This window comes from Macrotis lagotis, chromosome 1 (genome assembly GCF_037893015.1).
Source record: "Macrotis lagotis isolate mMagLag1 chromosome 1, bilby.v1.9.chrom.fasta, whole genome shotgun sequence".
NCBI lineage: Eukaryota > Metazoa > Chordata > Mammalia > Peramelemorphia > Peramelidae > Macrotis > Macrotis lagotis.
In genome coordinates, this window is record NC_133658.1 from 826,683,869 (window position 1) to 826,707,184 (window position 23,316).

The following is a 23,316-nucleotide window of genomic DNA, read 5'->3' on the forward strand; positions in this document are numbered from 1 at the left end:
TCCTACTTTTAAGCAATCATTAATGTGAGGGCATGAAATCATATCTGATTTAAAATATTACCACATATAGTAATGCTGCCATCAGAACTTGCTTGATACTCTTGCAGGTGCCAAGGAAGATGTAATTACAGAATAAGAATAGAATATGTTTATAACTATAAACTCCCTGAGGTCAGGGACTGTTTTACTCAAGTTTATTAGAAGAATGAATGAAGGAATGTATGATTACCTGTATGCAGTAGGGCTGAGATGCACTTTGTTGGGAAGCCCATGGCTCTCCATTCTGGAAGCTGTGTTCACTGTATCTCCAAACAAACAGTATCGGGGCATCTTGTCACCCACAACTCCAGCCAAAACTGGTCCTGTATGTATCCCTACCCTAATCTAGAAGGAGGAAAAAGAAAAACTACTTAATCACAAATTACCTAGTAATTCGGCACTTAAATTCTTCAAACTAGTTTTTGTCCCCATCATGAGATTATAAACTTATCCAGGACAAATACTTTGTTTTATACAGCTTCATAATTACCACAGTAATTTGTATGACTGACACATCAAAGGCATTCAACAAAGACACAAAGTAGGTTCTTAAAAATATGGACTGATTGAATAACCACTGAAGAATTGTGAATTCTCTATATGGAGAGCTTAGCAGCTTGCCTTCTTACACAAGATCTGACATCTACCTGGAGAAGGTAAGTAGTAGAATGTAAGCTCCTTGGGGGCAAGGATTGTTTTTCCTTTGACATCTACATGGAGAAGGTAAGCAATAGAATGTAAGCTCCTTTGTGGGCAGGGACTGTTTTCCCTTTGTATTTGCAATCTCAGTATGTAAGATAGTAAATAGCATATACTATGCGCTTAATATATATTTGTTTTATTAAATGATATTAAATAGGGACATTTGAATTTTCTTCTTTCCTCTTTGGATTCCTCCCTCCTTTCGTTCCTTCTTTTCTTTGATACTGCTAATTGAAGACAAAGATTTCAAAGAGAATTTTTTTTTTAGGTTTTTGCAAGGCAAACGGGGTTAAGTGGCTTGCCCAAGGCCACACAGCTAGGCAATTATTAAGTGTCTGGGCTGGATTTGAACCCAGGTACTCCTGACTCCAGGACTGGTGCTTTATCCACTGCGCCACCTAGCCGCCCCTTCAAAGAGAATATTTGATTAAGAAACTGACAGTTTAGAAGATTATACTTGAAATAAAATTTGGATTTTTTTGGTTCATAGTTTAAAATACAGGAATGGTAGCCCCCTGATCAGAAACATATGATCTCACAAGAACTGCTAAGAATAATTTTGTATAGGGTCTTGCAAAACTAAAAATACCAGAAGGAAGAGGAAGAGTGAAAAAACTATCTCTCTGTCCATAAATCTAACTGCCATAGAGAGTAATTACAAAGTAAAGGAATATCAATATAGATGTTTAAAAATTCGCTAGAGTCCAGTGTAATAAGCCATCAATAAAACCAATGATGCTGATATCTCTATATAAAATATGAGCAACAAGCAAGATGAACTAGAGCCTATTACAGGGAAACAAATGTAGTTTTACTGGCATCACTGAGACTTGTTTGGAATGGCCAATGATTGGACGATGACTCTGGACTGAGGAAAATTATTACTATGCTGTAGTAGTTAATAACCAATATTACTCTGTGATCCATTTTTTTTTCTCATTTTTCTCACTTTTGAAGGACAGGCAGTTTCTGAAGGGTGTGATCACTGCCAGCCCCCAAGGCAAACGCTCCTTAAAAAGCTTGGGCTGCACCCCTGAATGAAATCCTAGATTTATCCCATTAATAGAAACCAGTTTGAGCTAGGTCCTTCTAAACACTAATTGTAGGATCCTGGGCAAGTCCATTAACCTCGTATGCCTCAGTTTTCTCAACTATAAAATGAGCTGGGGAAGGAAATGGTAAACCACTCCAGTATCTTTGTCAAAAAAATCCCCAAATAGAGTCATAAAGAATTGGACACAGCCAAAAAACAACTGAAATATTCACAGAGCATCGTTCATTTGACCATTTTCCAACTGACAGGTGCTGTTTTGTTTATATTTCTTAAGTACAACAAAAAGTGTGTGCACACATATGTGTAAATGTGTGTGTGTGTGTGTGTGTGTGTGTGTGTGTGTACAGATGACTCCTTTCCCTTTTTTTTATCCATTTGGGATATAGGCCTACTGTTAGTAGTATAGCTGAGTCAAGGGTTTTCAGTTTAGTGATTCTGGGGACATAAGTCTAAATTACTTTCTAGAATAGTTGTCCTGTTCTACTTTTCCAGACTTACTAAAGGTCACTGTTCTCTAGGCACTCCACAATCTAGTAGACTTTTTACTCTTTACTCTTCATTTAAATCCTTTATACTGCTTGTCTCCCATGTCTATAATGCTCTCTTTTCTCACCTCCCCTCTTGAAATTTTCCTCCCCTCCCTTCTTGAAATTCCTGGTCTCTTTCAAACACCCCTTTTTTCCCTATGAAAGCTTTCTGATCACACACCCAGCTTCCAGTACCTTCTGTGTTTCCTAAGATTACTTTATATCTTTTTTGTATTTTGTATCTAAATTTTATATGTATTTGTATATAGCAACATATATGCATGTGGTCATCCCACAGATTGTAAATGCCTTAAGAACAGAGGCTATTTCATTTTTTTAACTTTCAGTCAAAAATATTAACATTTAGTTAATGCTTGTTGATTGCAAATCAGAAATGTAAATGTTGGAAATTATCTTGACCAATCAGTTGACATTTATCCAAGTCTAAAAAGGAGATGCTAAAAGAGGACCTTTGGGGTTCAAGTCACAAACTTCAAATATCTGATATCCCCAGGATACAAATTGGCAGATGTGTGCTGTGCCATTGTCAAAAATCTTTGAAATGTTTTATAGAACAGGAAAGGTCCCACAAGATTACTCAAAGGTAATTGCCTTTTAAAATGAAAAGGAAAGTCAGTGTAGTCTTAAAATGATGAATCAGTGAACTTGACAATTTCAATTATTAATAAAATCTAGAAAGCATTAATAAAATGGTGACTTGTGAACATCTAGAAAAGAAAGTGGTGAACACCCTGAACCACTATAGCTTCCTTAGCAACAGGTCCAAAACTGCTGCCCAAAAGTAGAATGGACTACCAAAAGAAGTATTTAGTTCTTCCTCAATTCTAGCAAAGGCTACAACTTACTGGAGATTTATTAAAGGGGATCCTTTTCTAGCTATGGATTAGATTAAATTCAGTGCCTTCCATCACTAACATTTGCAGTTTTTCTGTACTGCATATCAACATGCATTATTCACACTAAAGTTTCTTTTTTGTTTGTTTGTTTTTGCAAGGCAATGGGGTTAAGTGACTTGCCCAAGGTCACACAGCTAGATAATTATTAAGTGTCTGAGGCACATTTGAACCCAGCTTCTCCTGATTTCAGGGCTGGTGCTCTATCCACTGCGCCACCTAGCCACCCCACACACTAAAGTTTCAAAGTTTCCAAATGGCTATTCATTTATCTATTCTGTTCTTAGAATTGAGGTTCTGATTCTCTCTCTCTCTCTCTCTCTCTCTCTCTCTCTCTCTCTCTCTCTCTCTCTCTCTCTCTCCCCCTCTTTTCTGTCTCTGTCTCCTTTTCTCTTTCATTCCTTCCTTCTCTCTCCCTCCTTTGCCCCCTTCTTCCTTCTTCCCCCACTCCTAACTCTGTCTCTCTCCCTGCATTTTTTTCTTTTTCTACCTCTCCATGGTGTGCATGGCAGTTCCATAATCAAAATCCATTGTTTCTTTTCCTTCCCACTTACTGATATTATTTCCCTATCTCTGCTGAGCTTTCCATTCTTCCACCTTATATTTTATCCTCAACTTTACAAGTTGATACGAGTCTTGCTTTATTTCTTTTACCCTATTTTCAGCAATTCACATCCTCCACAAATGGAAGCAGTGATTTATTTTATTTTAAAGTAACTACGATCAATCAAGTCATAAATAAAATAAAGTAAACATACTCTAAGAAGCATGTAGTAGAAAGTACATGGCATGGTAAACAGAGTCAGGAAGGCTTGACTTCTTGATACTAAGCTATATGACCCTGGACAAGCAATTTCAACTCTCTGGTACTCAATTTCCTCATCTCTAAAAATGAAAGGATTGACCCAGATGACCCCCTAAGGTCCGTTTTAGTTCTAAATCCATGATCCTATAAGAGAGAAGTCCTACATATCTCCAAATAAGAAAAAAGATCAAAGTCATTCAATTCTGACCTTGTTTACAGGAAATAGGATTCTTGCAGTGAAGCTACACATAGGTCCAAATACTCTCCAGTTACTTCCAAGAACCCAATTTAAGTTGTGGCAAATTTGGGCCAACAACCTGCTAATTTCTCTGTTACTTAAGAGCCTGCTCCAAAGAGAGGACTGGTCTGAACAAATCACACCATTTGAAGGCATGCCTGTCCACCAAGAAAATAAATGCAATGGTGTGATGGAATGCTTCCCATCATGCTGAGCATGCATCTGCCTGGTACCTGGATGGGTTCTCCAGTGATAGGATTCATCACTTCTCTTGCAGAAATTCTCATCCCCAGGGCAAAATTAGCGACTCTCTGAGCATGGTTTTCCACAGGCACTGGCACCCCCCCAACCACCATATATGCATCACCTATTGTTTCCACCTGGGAAGGAAAAAAAAGGAGCCTGATCAGTTTCTGGTTTTTTTTTCCCATAAAAGACAGCTTACATATTTCATCATTTTCCTCAAATTTGTACCAAAGATCAAGTTATAATTTGTAACTCTTTGCTGATGAAAGAAGAGGTACAAAGGATATGGAGAGCCAATGAGGCCATTCTACCTTTCACTGGGAACAAATCTTGGAGAAAATGAATTTCCTGGTGTGGCCATATGGTACTCTACATTGAATAGCAAATTATTAGGAGTGGACCTTCTGTTAGTCTGGAAGAGTAAAAGAATTACTCTCTGAGATTCAAGTGCTCTCTTACAGGAGGCAATTTAACTCTTCCAAGGCACAAGAATTCCGTTTGAGTAATGTGCTTTTCCTAGGTCTCCAAAAGGATATTTTAACTGACAGAGTCATAACTAATAATTGTAGTACAGTAATAAATAGATCTTCAATTCAATCTTGTAATTCATGAAGTAGAAACAATACATGAAAGATTTAAGATAAATCCAGTTCTTAAGGTTAGGGAATTAGGAACTATAGTGATAGGTATTATGAACAATATTGCTGATTGGTGGGTTCCTATTTTAACAAATTGGTTTTGCTACCTGGGTGCTAATTTCTTAGTTAACAACTTGATAATTCTAAGGAAGCATGTTGTGTTCATTTTTTGTGTCCTCTAAATTTTGGCACTCTTAGGCAAATCCCTGGTTGCTGGCAAATTCTAGTTATGATTCTATTGGTGTGTGAACTATCCTCATCCAACCTACTCAGAAAAAAAAAAGCAAAGGGATAAAAATGGAAGAGAAAGAAAGAATGAAAAAGAAAGAGTAAGTGCTGGCTAAGGGAAACTCATAGTAAACTACATACATTGTTCAACCAAAACAAACTTTACAGAACTTTAAATCTACCACCTGGTACACACATTCTTACTTTGTAGACATCATGGACACTGGTGAGCCGGTCAAATTTTGAGTACATTGAATTCAACATGTTCACTATTTGAATAGGCTCACAGGCAGCACATATGTTAGTGAATGTCACCACATCACTGAAAAGAATGGTGCATGTTTTAAATTCTCCTGCAACAGAAATTGGATGTTAGATACCAAGGTCTGAATAGTAGCCCAATGGTTAATATACCAATATTGAGATATTTTCTGAGAATACAATTCTTTTTATCAAAGTCTGCCTGGAAAGAGAAAGTGATGGGAGGATACCATTTCTTCAAGTGTTTGATCAAGTATTAGTGGCTTCATGAAGGTAGAGGAGAGGAAGAGGAGAATGAGGAAGAAGAGGGCAATGAAGAGAAAGAAACAAGCCTTTATTAAACACCGACTGTGTGTCAGAGCCTATGCTAAACACATTACAAATATTATCTCATTGCCTCAGCTGTAGGAAATAAGTGCCATCATTATCCCCATTTTACAGTTGAGGAAACTGAGGCAAACAGTTTAAGTGATTTTGACCAGGGTCACTTAGCTAATGTGACAAATAGCATAAGTGTTTGAGGTTAGATTTGAACTCTGGTTTTTTTAATTCCAGGCCAGCATTCTGTTTTCTGTACCATTTAGCTGTCTAAGAGGAAAAGAGGAGTTGAAAGTGAAAAAGTATAGGGAATGGAGGGGGGGAATAAGCAAATGAAGTGTTAGTATAAGGTAACCTTGGTGATATCATACATACACAACTGTGTATGTGGGTGGAATTTAGGCTGAAGGGACAGCCTCTCTCCAGAGGGTCACAAACTCAAATCACCTGGGGACAAAGGTGGTGCAGAACAGGTCATGTTTTGAGACTGAAGATCATACTAAGAAATGGAAATGATTCCTCAAACAGGTTGGAGGCTCATATGGCTTTCTCCTGCTTTGCCCAAAGGGCAGGAAAAAAAGAAGTACTTTCAAGAGCATTTAAAAAAGGGTCTATAAATATTAAAGTATCCCTCTGCCCAGAAGTACCTCTAATAATGAAATTTCTAACTTAACTATTGGAATATGTCATCAGTCTGAAATATTGCTGTAAGTTTAATTTCTCAATACCTTTGTTCCCAAAAGTGTTCACTTATTAGGCTACTCCTTGAGAGAGTAACAAACAAGATTTCTATTGATGCTTCCCTTCAAATTCAGTGGGAAACAGACCTGTGATTTCATCAATGTAGGGAACTCCCAGAGAAGAAAATTCTCTCTACCGAGGCAACTTATAGTTTTAGAGAATCATCTAGCACTAGAGCATAGAGAATTTAAGGGATTTTCCCAGGCTTACGTAGCTCATCTAGGCAGCAGTATCTTGACACAAGTCTTCCTAGTCCTGAGGCTGGCTCTTTATCCACTGCCTCTTATATCTCTCCAAAGGTCTCACCTCAATGTTACCCAGGGCCTGAAAGAGCTAATGAACTGCTGAGAAAAGCACCCCAAATAATGATCTAAAAACACAGTTTTCTATTTAAATATTGGATTTTTAAAAATGGTTTGTTTTAGAAAAACTACTAGTCTTTTTAGAAATATTTCTTTTCTAATTTGAAATTTTTGTAATCTGAAAGGCAAGGCATGAGAGTTTATAGGGTCATAAATCTGGAGTAGGAAGGAACCTCAGAGGCCGTCTATAGTCCAACTCTTCTTTTTACAGAAAAAAAGAAGCTGAGATCCAAAGTTTAGTGATTTTGTCTGTCTCTTGGATAGCAAAAATCAGAGGTGAGATTAGAACCTAGACCTTCTGATTCCAGAGCCAGACTCTTTCCACCATATTATATACTGAATTGGATGCCAACTCAACCCAGTCTTGATTGGCTGTCAAATTCAGTTCCCAAGAGACCTGGCCCAGGAATTTCAAATAGAAACGGAGATGAGGGGTCATTTCATATTTCTTTCCAAACAGACTACAGTAATGCCCCTGCATGTAGCATGGGACTGTTATTGTATATTTCCAAAGGAGTCAGAATAGATATCTCTGGTCTCTTCTCTCTCCTCCTTCTCCAGAGACTAATTCCTTTCAAGAGGGGAAATAGGAAGTTAGGACCAGAAGAAGACCAGTCTTCTCTCTTCAGAGAGACGAGGTATACAAATTTATCTATCTGATATAATTTAAACATTGTTAATCTAGAGGATTTAGTTTTCAAGTTTGAAATAAACTTCTGATCACTATTAAAGAGAAAAGAAAGACCTCAAACTTTATAGCCAAAGGTTTGACTTCCTTATCTCCAAATATCACTTCCACAATAAACACACATAACAAATAGCAAAAATATTTATCCACATTGATGAAAAAACAAAAATCAGAGAATTACATAAATTAGAGGTTATATACCAGACAATACAGAATGAAGTAGATTTTGGTGCAGGATAATTTAGCTGAACCAAGAGACTTCTTGGTCTTACCAAGGAAAAGTGGTTTGAAGTCTCAAGTGTAACAACCTAGAGAAATCTCAGTCTAATGAGGGGCTGCAGCACAGGATCACAGATTTACTGCTGAACATTATACATTCATCATAACAGAATGCAAGGGAATTCAAGGGAAATTGAGAAGAGAGAGCAATAACGACTAGTAAATCAAGGGAAACTTCATGGAAGAGGGGGTAACTGACTGAATAGGATTTGGAGGTCTCATCTAAAAGACAGAAGATGAGGTGGGAGTACCTTTCAGTCATAGATCTTGACTACCACACTTTGGGGATTCACCCTTAGATATACTTTATGATCTCCCTTCAACTGTTCCTGCTTCTGCCTAAAAGGTTGTATTTCTCAGTTTCTGGATTTCACCATCAGAACTGAGCTAAAGAATCCCTGGAAGTTCCCTCAGTTCCTGGAGCCTTTTCACTCTAGAATATCCTTTCATTATTCCGTCTTTCTTCTCCCACTAGTGACTTTCTTCTGGGATCTCTATTGTGTGGGCTAGCCCAGGCCAGCTATGCTTCCTTCTTCTGCCTGCTACTTCACCACATCTCAGGACCACACCCCCCATTCCCTCAACTCCTCCAATTTTCAGCTTCCTTCTGTGTTATTTTCCCCTATTAGAATGTAAGCTTTTTGAGGATAGGAATTGTTTTTTGTTTTGTTTGTATTTGTATCTTCTCTTCCATCTCCCACATACCCGCATCTACAACTCAGGGTTAGAGTTAGCGGCTTAGTCTATCACTGATTGGCCGTGAGTGGTACCATATTAATATTTCCATTTCCTTCTTTATTAAATAGAAAATTATATAATCGCTTCAAATTTAACTCAGGGAGAATCTTTCTGGGTGAATAAGCTATATTCCTGGATAGTGAATGACTTAGGCATTTGTCATAATCTTATATTTGCTTACACATTTAATCCTCAAGTGTCTGTTTCCCTTAGTTTTTGCATGAGATGAATTAAATTCAGTACCTGCTGCTACCTTTTTGCCTTCTTTCAGCTGGTTTGCTACATGCTCAGGAAGCATTGCATACAACAGTGTTTCTGTTTTTTTCTTTTCTATGGCTAAATGTTTGGAGAGGATCCTGAGCTCTTCCTTCTTTCTCTCTAGCTGGTTAGACAATTCAATTTCAGCCAATCGTTGCTGGTTCAGGAGTATAAGATCCCTGGTGGTGTCATGTCTGGCAATGTCAGAGATGTGCATGTTACGCTCCTCCAGCTCTTGGAGGCTTCGGAGTTTGGGGGAGCAGAGATATATCATGCATTGCAGGGACTCCATCCAGATCATTTGCCCTTTGAAAATAGAAGAGAAAGAATCAATAATATACCAAATGTCTAGTACTGTTGGGAGATGAGGAGTACCACAGAGGTGAGCTTTTTAAGCAAGTGATCCTTTTAATGACAAAATCTTTTCTAATAATCATTTTATAGAAACAATTATAAAATATTATATACATATATATACATATATATATATATATATATATATATATATATATATATATATATATATATATATCCTTGATTTATTAAGTAAAGGTTCAAGGTTTAATTTAGATTTTCCTTAATGGCAAGGTTGTCAAGAAGATGCGGAGCATGACGAAGAGGAAAGAGTATATTGGGAGTAATAAGAACAGGTTCAGATTTCCACTTTTATAGGGATGAGATCTCAGGCAATTCACTTCCTCAATTTCTGCTCTTAATTTCTTCATCTGTAAAAAAAGGTTAGAGCAGAAAATCTATACAACTCGTTCTACCTCTAAATCCTAGAAATGATTATGAACAACATAGAATAAAAATGTAAAGCTAAAAGGAGACCAAGGGCCATGAAGTTCAATCCACAAATAATACAGATGAGAAAAATAGACTCAAAACAGTCTAGTGACTGACCTAAGATCACAGAGGGGGAAAAAAGTATCAGAGCTGAGATTTGAACTCAAATCTTTTGAACTCAAGGCTAATATTACTTCCTTTGCACTTTCCTGATTTTGTCATTCAGTGAATCTCTTGGGAATGATTAGAATATATAGGTCTGTTTGCCTCCATGCTAAATGGTTACATTTGATTTATACTTTATATTGTATTTTAGTTTTTTTCCTTCTTCATTGTCACCTGAACTCCAGTCTCATATATCTATCCACCGGGAATTTCCACTTAGTTGTTCTGCTAAATATCATACTTAATACATCCAAATAAAACTTATCCTCCTCCCTCTACATACTCTATTTTCTCTGCTAAGGCATGATAAATCTTCTAACAATTCAGGCTTAATACTTTGGAATAAGCTTTGATTTATCTTCTTCCCCCCCCCCCCCAGACATCCAATCAATCACCAAATATTTTCACTTCTTCCTTCAAAGCATCTCTCATAAATATCCCTTTCTTTGCATTTCCACTGATTGGTCCAGACCTCTATTTTCTCTCATATGAATTTCTACAACAAATATAAAACTGACCTCTCTGACCCCAATATTTCCCATCACAAATAATACATTTGGCTTTTCAACTAATCTTATTAAAACACTACTTTCACTAAGATATTGTTTTGCTCAAAGAAGAAACATCTATCAGCATTCCCTACCATGTTGAATGGGCTATCAAACTGTTCTTGAGAGGTTTTTTTTAGCTTAGGGGACTAAGTTTCAAGTTAATCATGTGTCTTCTTGTTCACCTAAATTAGAAAATCCTTGAGGAATGCTAGCAGCAACCTGACAGTTGACCAGCAGGCCACCATGGGCAATAAAAGGATAGGAAAATTGTGTTTGACTTTATCAACATTCTACCTTGAATTGAGTATTTTCCCCCTATTCTGAATGCCATTCTCCCTATGACTAAGTAAATCTACTTTTGTTGATTATTAGATAGACTGAATATTTCACTTCATTCCTGTCTCAAACCTGAATTGTCAACTTGTCAACTTATCCTAATCAACCAGTCAGTCAAAAAGCACCAACTATGAAACTCTACAACTTAGCACTAGACTAAATGCTAGGGATACCAAAAGAAGCAAAAGAATCCCTACCCTTTTTTTTTTTAGATTTTTGCAAGGCAAACAGGGTTAAGTGGTTTGCCCAAGGCCACACAGCTAGGTAATTATTAAGTGTCTGAGACCAGATTTGAACCCAGGTACTCCTGACTTCAGGGCCCGTGCTTTATCCACTACGCCACCTAGCTGCCCCTAAGAATCCCTACCCTTAAGGAGTTTGCAATCTAATCAGAAGCTTACTATCCTCCTATTGTCTGTCCTATTAAAACTAAAATTACTTTTTCCTGATTTTCAAGGACATCTATAATTTATCCTCACTCACACTGTCTTTCCCATCTTATTTCCACTATTCCTCTAGCCAATGCTCTATTATATTGTGGAAAATTTTATGATCATTCCTTATATATATAACAAAAAACAGTATGATGTAGAAAGAGCACTGAATTTTACATAAAAAATTTGAGTTTGAATCCTAGTTTAATTATTATTTGCTAATTCTTGTCCTTAGTTTTGTTATATGTAAAATGAAGGGGTTGAACTTAATGATCGCTAAGGTCTCTTTTAGTTTGTGACTCTACTTATCCTGTTCTTCCCATATGACAAATTCTACTCTATGCACCCAACTTCTTCAAGACTAAATTTACTGACCTTCAGAAAAACTTCCAGAAAATATAGTCTGGTCCTTCATTCACAGGATTCCTCTTGGAAGATTATTTGGAAGCCATGAGTATAATACCTTATCTCATCATAGTTTTTTTTAAATCATGTTTATCTGTCCTTAAGTTTTAAAAACCCCAACCTCTCAGCAAAGGACTTCGCCTTATACTTTACTCCCCAAACTGGCACAATTTACTGAGAACACCTTCTTCATCTCACATTCTCATTATTTCCTCTTTCATCCATTACTCATGAGAATGTGACCCTTCTTGTTACGGTATATAGCCCTGATCTCATTTCCTCTCATCTTCTCAAATAGATTGTTGCCTCTCTTATTCCCATTTTCTTTTAATCTTCAATCTCAACTTATCTACTCCTTCCTTACTACCTACATACATAATCATTCTTCCTCATTTATAAAAACCAAGCAAAACAGCCCCCTCAATTGGTCTGATAATCCCCACTAGCTGCTACCCCATATCTCTCTTTTTCTTTTCATTTAAACTCCTTAAGAAAATCATCTCCTCTTACTTGCATCTAAACACCAATCTGACCATACATTCCCCATCTCCTTTGCTCTTTGTCAGGACTGTGTTAGGACCACAAACCAGAACCTCCCCCAAGGCTCTCTCCTAGACCTTTTTTTCTTCTCCCTCTACTCTGTCTCACTTCATGGTCTCATCAGCTCCTATAAGGTTCAGTAATCATCTCTATGCAAATGACTTCCAGATCAATATATCCAGCCCTTATTTCTCTCCTGAACAACAGTCACACCTGCTTCTTAGACATCTTAAAATGAGTGTCCCACAGACATATCAAGTCAAATAGGTCCAAAACAGAACTATTAACTTTTTTCCAAATCTTTTCCCTCTTTCAAACTTTCCTATTATTGTTAAAGGCACCACCATTCTTGTAGTTCACAACTTACCCAACTTATCTAATGTCTTATCAAGTCATGTCATTTCTCCTCTTAAAAATTCTCGTTTGTGGTCCCTTCTCTCCAGTCACTAAATTACTACCCTGTTTGCAAGCCCTTATCACTTCAAACCTGAACACACAATAGCCTTCTAGTTGGTCTCCCTTTATCTCAGGTCTCTTCCCACTGTAATCTATTCTCCACTCAGTCACAGAAAAATTTCAAAAACACAGTTCTGACCATGTAATATCACCTCCCCTCACCCACTCAATAATTTGACTTTATAACCTTTCACAACTTGGCCTTTTCCTGACTTTCTTATCTTCATATTCTTCACTCACTTCCACAAACTGTATGATCCTGCAACAAATGCCTTCTTAATCCTCACATCTCTCTCAATCATGTGACTTGTTTGGCCATACCCAATGTTCTTCTCCTTTCCTCTGTCCCCTGTCTTTCCCAGTCTCTCAATTTAGATCAAATTCTACCTTTTTCAAGAGAACCTTTTCCAGTCCCTCCTTTTGCTAATCTTCCCTTTGAAATGGGTGGTTCTTACTTTTTGCTATTTGCTTATTTTCTCCAGCATAAGAATGAGAATTCCTTTAGGACAGAGACTGTGTTTTGCCTTTCTTTGTGACATGGTACCTGGCCTACAAAAATGCTTAATGAAGATTAACTGACTAACTCAACTAACTGGTTGACTAATGGTATAAGAAGGGATGTCAAAGGATACAGTGTCATTACTGAGGAGTCACATCTCCCATATATGAAAATCTGGGGATCATGAAAGGAACAGTTCCCAAATTAAAGGAAGTTGATTAATGAAATATAGAATAAGAGTTCCAGAGGACCCAGTGGAAAAAGTCAGATATTGAGAGGGTCATTGTTGGACTATATTTGAAGTAGATGAGGATGAGAGAGAAAGTACCCAATAAAGAATTATAAGAACAGCTTAGGTTTATGCAGTATTTCCAATGTGCCAATTATATTACCTTGAATTGTTGATAGAATAAGTGTTATATTCATTTTATAGGTGGGCAAGATAGGACACAGAAAGGTTTAATGACTTGATCATGGTCTCACAAGTAGAAGAAGCAAGTCTTTTATCTCAAAACCCTGTACTACTTTCTAATTTTTCCAAGCTTGCTATAATCAAGAACTATGTGTTGATAGAATTATGTTTATTCATTCACCATATTTTGTCTAATCTTCCATGTGACCAATGGTTCTACATTTGCAGTATATTTGACCGTGAGCAGGTTAGTCTGTAACTCTGGAATAAAATAGACCTAATTAGTCTGTACCCTACTCTGTGGTCACAGACTGTATCCTTAATTACACACTCACCAATATGTACCACTGATCAAAGGGGAAATCAGAAAAGACACTGTGAGTGAAGTTGTCCAAAACTCTACTGCCATGAATCAGAACTCATGACCTAAAAACCATAGAATAACAGAAGCATCTTGGTTTTTTTGTTTGTTTGTTTTTAGTTTTTACAAGGCAATGGGGTTAAGTGGCTTGCCCAAGGCCACACAGGTAATTATTAAGTGTCTGAGGCCGGATTTGAACCAGGTACTCCTGACTCCAGGGCCGGTGCTCTATCCACTGCGTGACCCTAGCCGCCCCAAAGCATCTTGTTTTTACCACTTGTGGAGTGTTAATTCTGAAGAAAAGTGACAATCGGGGAGGCTAGGTGGCATAGTGGATAAAGCACTGGCCTTGGAGTCAGGAGTACCTGGGTTCAAATCCGGTCTCAGACACTTAATAATTATCTGTGTGGCCTTGGGCAAGCCACTTAACCCCATTTGCCTTGCAAAAACCTAAAAAAAAATGTGACAATCAAAATAATAATCTCTGTGTATATCTAAGAGCATTCAGAATTTTAGAAACTATACACAGAATAAGAATGGTCTTAGCAAGGAGAGAAATTAGTGCTTAACAGCTAGGTCTAATTGGGGAAAGCTACTTTTAGTAAGTCCACACCCCAATTTTATCTAATATATCATTAGGAAATTCTGTCTCTTCCTCTCTGAGCAATACTTTTACTCCTCAGTCAGACACAGAAAGGAATAGGGGTAATTCAATACCTCTGAGTTTGAGTGTAGGCTGATTTTTCCAAACTTGTGGCATCATTTCTCTTCGAGTTTTCAAGACAAATTGACTATTGATAAACTTGCAGATGCTGAGAATGTTGAAGGTGACTTGGGGATGGATGATAGTGAAATAGTCATCAATCTGAATATCCTGGATTTGGAGTCCTGGGACATACTTTTGAAGGTTTACCCCAGCTTGCTTGACCCTTAACTACTCACAAAGGACAAATGGAAATGCTAATGAGTCAGAAAGTTGATTTATAGTAGGAGCTCTTTCTTAGAAATAACATTTTAATTAGGTTTTATAACTTATTTTCCAAAGGATAAAAAGTATCAAATTTTTAAAAAGAATCTTTATGAAAGCAATAAATTTTTTTTAAAACCTCCAAATAATAAAAACTTAGAAAGAAAGAAAAATAAATAGTGATGAAGGAAAACGGATTAGTAAAGCAAAGTTGGGATAAAATAATTATTCAGCCCAATTTTCCCCATCCAACTCTGCAGGGCATACAAAGCATCCTGTCCAAAGGTCCGGTATAAGATCATAGATATAAAGCTGAAAGGGATCTTGGAGTCTAATCTCCACCTTCAGATAAAGAAACTGAGTCCTAGAAAGGTTAAATATGTGGCCCACAGTCACACACAGAATAAAGGATCTGAATAGAGCCCCTTTGAATCAAGAATGGCTGTTCTTTCTCTTGTACCATATTTGTCTCCCTGCCCTTTCAGGCAGAGAAATTCTGTCACTCCTGCATAAGTTTGCTCTGATTTGTTCTGATCTCAGTGCATCCCTTGGATAAAATGCAAGCTCCAATTCATCCTCTGTTCAGTTCATCTGTATCTGAATTCAGTCTAATTTGATCTCTGAGTATTTAATATTAGCTAAGGTTTGTAAAGCAATTTGCAGATATTATCTCATTTTATCCTTATAACAACCCTGAGAGGTAAGTGAATGAATCTCTTCACGAGCAAATGTCATTTCATGTTCATGTATTTAATTCAAGTATTTCATTCACTGGGTTTGTAACACAGAAATTCTGGACAAAAAGCGAATGCGGTGGAATTATATATATATATATATATATATATATATATATATATATATATACATACACATAAATTATAAAAACTCCTTGATTTAGCAGGAATATGTATTTCTCCATGTGAAGGTGAAAGTTCACTTCATCAAGGACATTCACATGCATAGTGCTTACATGTTTCCCTCATTAGATTGGTAGATCCTTGAGGGCTGAATTGTTTTTGTTTTGGGGTTTGTGGTTTTTATAGTTTATTCTGTAGTTATATTAAAAATGTATTGGGTGGCTAGGTGGCATGGTGGGTAAAGCACCGGCCCTGGAGTCAAGAGTATCTGGGTTCAAATCCGGTCTCAGACACTTAATAATTACCTAGCTGTGTGGCCTTGGGCAAGCCACTTAACCCCGTTTTCCTTGCAAAAACCTAAAAAAAATGTATTTTGTATGTTAAGCACAGCCAAGTCCTTGCCACATAGTGATTGTTGAATAATTATTGATTTGTTTATTCTTTAGTTCATTTTATTGAGTGCTATCAGGCCCAGGTATACAAGATAATTTATGGAGGAATAGAACTGAACCAACTTGAAGAAACAGGAAAACCTTTCAGAGTTTAGCTCTGAAGGAAGATTCAGATTCAGATAAAGATGAGGAAGAAGAGCTTTCCAGGAATTAGGAAAATATTTAAAGGCAATAGATGGAATGTCAAGTGTAGGAAAACATGGTTAACTAATGAGTGCTATGAAGGGCAGAAAGGTGAAATAAGATTGCAATAGTCTGTAAGAATCAGATTGCTGGGGGCTTTATTTGCCAGTGAGGAACTTGCATTTTATCCTAGAGCAATACTGAACCATTGAATGTTTTTGATCTGATAGGGATTTGATCAGATTGAAGCTTTAGTAGAACTGAAGTGGATATTGAAAAAGTAGACTTTGTAACTGACCTTTGAGTATTTAAAAATAGCTAGTATTTATATAATACCTAAAGGTCGCAAAAGGACTGTATGCATGTCATCTCATTTTATCCTTATAACAGCCCTGAGAGGGTTATCATTCCATGTTCATGTATTTCATTCAAAGAATTTAACAGAGATGAACCTTCAAAATACTCACAAAATTCTAATGCTTCACTACAATTAGGGGGACTGACATTTGACTTTTTTTCACTTAAAAATTTTTTTCTAATTATTAAACTTAGAAACTTCCCCAGTAAGATCAGGTATGAAACAAGGAAGTCCACTGTCATCAATGTTATCCATTACTGTACTGGAAATCTTAACAATAGTAATAAGAGAAGAAAAAGAAATAGAAGGAATAAGCATAGTAAATGAGGTAACAAAATTACCTCTTTTGCAGACAATATGATGATGTACTCATTAAATTCCAAAGATTCAATTAAAAAGTTAGTTGAAATAATTTTAGCAAAATAGCTGGATATAAAGTAAATCCACATAAATCATCAGCATTCTTATGTATCACAAACAAAACTCTTTCAGAAGAGATAGTAAAAAGATACACCATTTAAAATAGCTCTAATCAATATAAAATACCTGGGAGTACACCTGCCAAAACAAACCCAGTGGTTATATAAAGAAAATTATAAAAAACATTTTATATAAATAAAATTAGATTTAAATAATTGAAGAAATGTTAATTGTTCATGGGAAGGCATGGCTAATAGAATAAAAATGACAGTTTTACCTAATTAAATTACCAAAAAATTATTTTATCTAATTAGAAAAAAATGACAAAATTCATTTGGAAGAACAAAAAGTCAAGAATATCAAAGGAAATAATGAAAAAAATGTACTGGAAAGAAGTTTAGCAGTACCAGATCCTAAATTATATTATGAGAGTAATTATCAAAACTATCTGCTATTAGCTAAGAAATAGAAATATAGATCAATGGGTAGAATAAACATACAATTTATAGTAACAAATAGGCATCATAGAAATATTTGACAAATGTGAAGACTTAAGATTTTGGAATTTGAATTCATTATTTGATAAAAATCATTGGGAAAACTGGATGGCAGAAACTGAGCATAGACTAATATCTTACAACATTTACCAAGATAAGATCAAAATGAATATATAACCTAGATATAAAGGGAGATATTATAAGAAAAACAGAAGATCATGGAACACATTCCTTATCAGAATTATGGACAGGCAAATAATTTACAATTTATCTTAGGCAAGGTGCAAATAGAAACAAATTGTAGGAAATCGTAAACTAACATTGTCTATATTGTTTTTGTATTTTTATTTATGTAAGGCAATGGAGTTAAGTGACTTGCCCAAGACCATTCAGCTAGGCAATTATTAAGTGTCTGAGGCCAGATTTGAACTCAGGTCCTCCTGACTCCAGGGCTGGTGCTCTATCCTATATTTTTACTTATTAAACATTTTCTGATTTGGTTTCTGATCTCACTTGAGAATTTCATAGACTCTGATGGCCCTCTGAAACATCACCTGAAATATTGAAAGATTAAGTAATTTTCCCAGAAACACATAAAACAAGGTATCTCAAAGATGGAATTTGAATCTGTACCTGACTCATAAGGGTAGCCAGCTGTCAAATGATTGCATCCTCCTTTATCTTCTTCTCTTCTCTCCTTCTCCCTACCTCCCTCCTCCCTCTCTGTCTCTTTCTCCCTCCTTCCTTTCTATATATGGAAAACCTTAGGCACTGTAGTATTAAATAATTTAAGTTTAATTCATAAACATTTTAGCTAAACTAGAACCTCTCACTAAGAGTTAGTACTATGTGATTTTAAATTCTAATTAAAATTATTTATTATTTATTTATTATTTTAATGATAAATTTTAATTCTAACCAATTTTTAAAAATGTTTTCATTTTAATTATTAAATTATTGTAAATAATTATTAGTATTATTAAAATTGATAATAATATTAATATTATTAAATTATTAAAAGTGCCAACTACAACACAGTGGAAGGTTTAAAAAGGGGGAATTCTCTTACTGTAGCATCAAAGACAATGTGGAAAGGAAAAGCATTACAGAAAGTTTTCTCTTCAATCCAAAGTCTTTCTGGAAAGACTGGCTCAAAAAGATTCTGTAGGTTCCCTGTAGGAGAAGGAAAACAAACCCCAAGTTTCCTTGTTAAACCTCTACTACCTCTTAAAAAAAAGTAAAGATTAAAATTTTATTTGGATTTCAGGAACACCATAGAATTTCATTTTGGAAGAAACCTCCTCAGAGGTCACCTAGTTCAACCCAAACCAAATCCTAATTGCCTTCTGGAGCATCTGTAATAAGCAAATACTCAACTTCTGATTGCCTTCTAGGGCAGCCCAGGCCACTTTTGAACAGTCTGTAATTCTTAGAAATTTTTTTCCTAACGTTGAACTGTTATCTGCCTCACAGCACGGGCAGCTGGATGGTAAACTCGAAGCTCTGAATTAAAATCTGACCTCAGACTATGACTAGCTGTGTGACCCTGGGCAAGTAGCTTAACCTTTGTTTGCCTCAGTTTCATCATCTGTAAAATGAAGGCAATAATAGCACTTACTTCCTGGAGCTATTATGAGGATCAGTTGAGAAAATGATTATAAGATGTTGCACCTGGTACGTAATAAATACTCAAAAAATAATAGCTAGCATTTATGTACTGCTTACTACTTGGCAGACACTGTGTGGAAGACACTTGACAAGTATTGTATCATTTGATTTTCACAGCATCCCTAGGATGTAGGTTCTATTATCCCTATTTTATGGTTGAGGAAACAGAAGTAGACAGAGGCTGACTTTCCCAAGGTCATACAACTAGCAAGTATCTGAGTCTGGATTTTAGTTCACATCTTCCTCCCTCCAAGTCCAGTGCTCTAATGACTGCACCCCAGCAGCCCCTTCTTGCTCTTGCCGCTGCCCCTGCTGTTGTTATTATTACTCTTGTTCTTCTTCCTCTTTTTCTTCTTCTCCTCCTCCTCTTTCATCTCTTCTCCTCCTCTTCCTTACCCGTTGTTTCTTTTTTTTGGCCCCCCCATGGAAAAACAACTCTAAGATTTCGCCTTTTGGCTTTTTGGGGACTCTGATCATGTCCCCCCCACCACCACTGTCTTTTCTTCAGGCTAACCATGTGTAGTGAGTGGCCTTTGATCAATCCATATAGAACCCAACTTCCAAGTTTCCTCCATGTCCTCTCAACCTGAGGAATGTGAGTACATTGTTCCTTAGATGGGAGACCCATAATCAGAGGCAGAGAATTCCACTCATATCTATGTTTTAAGTTCTCTTATATCTCCTCCTTAGCTTAAGCTTTTTCAGAATCTCCAGATGACTAAGGTGAATCTTTTTCCAAATTAAAACAAATAAACAACAACAAAAACACCCTTGCTACAGGATTGAGAAGCCCTCCTGCCCCATGCCAAGTTTCTGCCCAGAGAAGAGGTTTGGGGTTTTTTTTGGGGGGGCTAATTGAATAGTTCAATGAAAACAGAGTTAGCATTGAAAAGGCTGACAGAATAGATAATGATCACACACAGCCCTGCTCCTGCTATTCAAAGTTGGCTCTGTGGTACCTAGTGCAGCTTCAGTGACATTTACCATAGGTTTTCTTCCCCCCCCCCTTTTTTTCCCTTTTTTCCCCCTAGACTGACAGCATTGGGTAGCACGTGAAATTTTAACCAACAGCCGATTTTGGCAGGGGGCAGCAATCCAAAATGGAGGCTTTTTGATATGAAAATCTTCTAGACAAAGGATTGCCAGTTGCACATTTGAATAGCCTGCCATGGATTGAAAGACTCAAAATACAGCCATTTAGACTGTACAGACCTGCTCTCAAATGTATGTAATCATGGCCCATCAATGTGTCCCATGGAGTAGCATGAAATGCTCTCCCCTCTTAGGGAAGTGAAGCTTGCATGTTTTATTCTTATCTTTGTATGCCCACCTTGTGCTGGCACATAGAAGGTATTTATAGAAATTCTTGTTGATTGATTCCTATTGCCTGGTCAGGAGGATCAGAGGACCAAAGAATTGGGAAGCTATCCTTGAATTAATCTAAAAATGCTCAGCAGAGAGGGAAACTGAAGTCCAGGCAGGTTGGATGAATTTTTCATGCTCACACAGCTAGTTAGTTCATACATTCAGAACTGGAAGGAACCTAAAAGATCATCTAGTTCAATCCCTTCACTTTACAGATGAAAAAACAAAGCCATGAGAGGTTAATTGATAATGATTTTTGGCAAGATTTGAACCCAGATCTTCCTGACTCCAGGTTCGATTCTCTATCTGCTGTATACAATGCCCTCTGGGCAGAGAAATGACTAAAACCCAGACTTCTTTAGTCCTATTTCTATACCCTTCTCTCCACATCATCCTGTCTCACAGTGATGAGCCTTAATTCCACACACTTAACTTTCCTTCTAGAACTATTTTCCAGTAAAGTCTCATCATTGTGAGACAGGCTGATGTTTAGAGAAGGGTACAAGAAACCTTAAATGGGGATATGATATAGATAGATATAGGAATCAATGTGTTATAAGTATATGTGTGTGTATATGTGTGTGTGTGTGTGTATAAAATCAATCAACAGAAGTTAAATGTATATATATGTGAAAAGAAAGAATATATGGATATAGATATATATGAATATCTCTATATATGTATATACATATACATACACACACACACACACACACACACACACACACACATATATATATATATATATATATATATATATATATATATATATTAGTAAGTCAGTCAGTGATATCATAATCAGGGAGAGCTTTGCAGCTCTTTTTCCTGTGCTGATCTGTCATCCCCCTGAGATGAGAGTCATTTCAATGAACACTGAACTCTAGCACTTGCTCAGATATATGTGGCAGGTATTAGTAAGGAGAACACTCACCTTTTCCAACTGTGACAACACTTCTCACAATATCCCAGGGGGATTTCTTCACTGGGCAGACAGAGACAGTCAAATATTTCTCTTTCATTCTCTTAAAAGCCTGCTCATCCTCCTGAAGGTAGGAAAGAGAGAAGAAGTACGTGTAGTGATGCTGTAATTTCAGGTGTAGCAGATGCTTCATATTCACTGCTCCATTGTTGAGTAAGTTTAGAGGATTTTAAAGATAAAATCTCATTCAACCTCAAACTATCTGATTCGTAGAGGAAACAAGGGATACTAGTCCTTTTTTAGAAATAGTACAAGGAAACCACAGAGCAGGACACCAGAATCTTTACATGGAGCCTCTGAGCATGAGGTAAAGGTAACTATGTCTAACCCCAGCTGTATCTTCTTTGGGAAGCAATCATGGTTCATGGAACTTAAATCTGCAAGAAATTTGCAGTTTATCTGGTACACTGCAAGAAGTACAGTAAAAAGACAAAGAGAGCAAGAAACAGAGAAATCAGAGATAGTAACAGAGAAAATCAGAAAAAGAGAACCTGAGAAATAGCAACAGAAAGACAGAGATAGAGACGAGAGAGCATTTATAAAAAACACCATGAGACGGCATCTTATTAAGCACTGTGGATTCAATGTAAGAAAACAAAATGGTCCCTAATTTTGAAACAGACACATTTTAACAGGTGAGAGGACAGTGGTATGCACAAGATCACACAGCTAGTGGGCATGGAACTGAAATTGAAATCCATATCTTTTGACTCTCCCTCCAGAAGATTTTTTAAAATTTTACACATTTTAATTTTACTCATGAAAAGGAAAAACCAAGGAGAGGTTTTCATGTAAATACTTTCACCAGAAGCATGCTTAGATTAGCATGGTCCTCCATTCATTCAATTATTCTTTTTTTTTAGGTTTTTTTGCAAGGCAAATGGGGTTAAGTGGCTTGCCCAAGGCCACACAGCTAGGTAATTATTAAGTGTCTGAGACCAGATTTGAACTCAGGTATTCCTGACTCCAGGGCCAGTGCTTTATCCACTGTGCCACCTAGGCACCCCCATTCAATTATTCTTTTAACCAACATTAGTTAAGTCCTGTTTGAGGAGCACTGTTGTGACAAGGAAGAATTGAAGTTTAGATAAACTCTGGTCTCTCATAGATTTGATAGTCTAGTAGGGGCGTAACCCTCAAATATATTTAAGTGTAATATGTAGTATTCCATGAGAAGTACATTAACAGGTTTCACAAATTCATAAGCATTTTATGTACATGATCATAGTTGAGTCTTACAATTATGCTATGTGGTAAATATTACTCATGTTGTCCCCACTTTACAAATGAAGAAAATGAAAATCAAAGAAATTAAACAATATGCCCACTGTCACACAACTAACAAAAATCAGAGGCAGGATCCGAAATCAGGTTTATTTTACTCTAGGCTAACATACAATCCATTATGGCATTTTCCCTATAAATTTACTTGATTACCATAGACTCTGAGCACTTTGTGGGCAGAAGCTGTTTTACTATTACCTTTTGAATACCAGTACATAATACTGTGCCTAGTTAATTAATTAATAAATGATTATTGATTGCCTAACTTTCAAAGGTTCAAAGGGGAAGATCATTACTACTAGGGCAGAAAGTACTTGTGACTAACCACAACATCAGTGTTTGAAAATCCTCCATACAGACTAACT

General features: G+C 36.6%; 1 protein-coding gene across 1 annotated transcript in view; it reads right to left on the bottom strand.

Annotated features, from left to right (window-relative positions):
- The window catches only part of LOC141508501 (guanylate cyclase soluble subunit beta-2-like), a 98,617-nt gene that overhangs the window by 21,081 nt on the left and 54,220 nt on the right, over positions 1–23,316 (bottom strand). Inside the window, 7 exon segments of the mRNA XM_074217170.1 lie at positions 230–384; positions 4,513–4,659; positions 5,596–5,744; positions 9,022–9,342; positions 14,699–14,915; positions 18,725–18,828; positions 21,620–21,731. Of these exon segments, the coding sequence (XP_074073271.1) occupies positions 230–384; positions 4,513–4,659; positions 5,596–5,744; positions 9,022–9,342; positions 14,699–14,915; positions 18,725–18,828; positions 21,620–21,731 (1,205 nt within the window).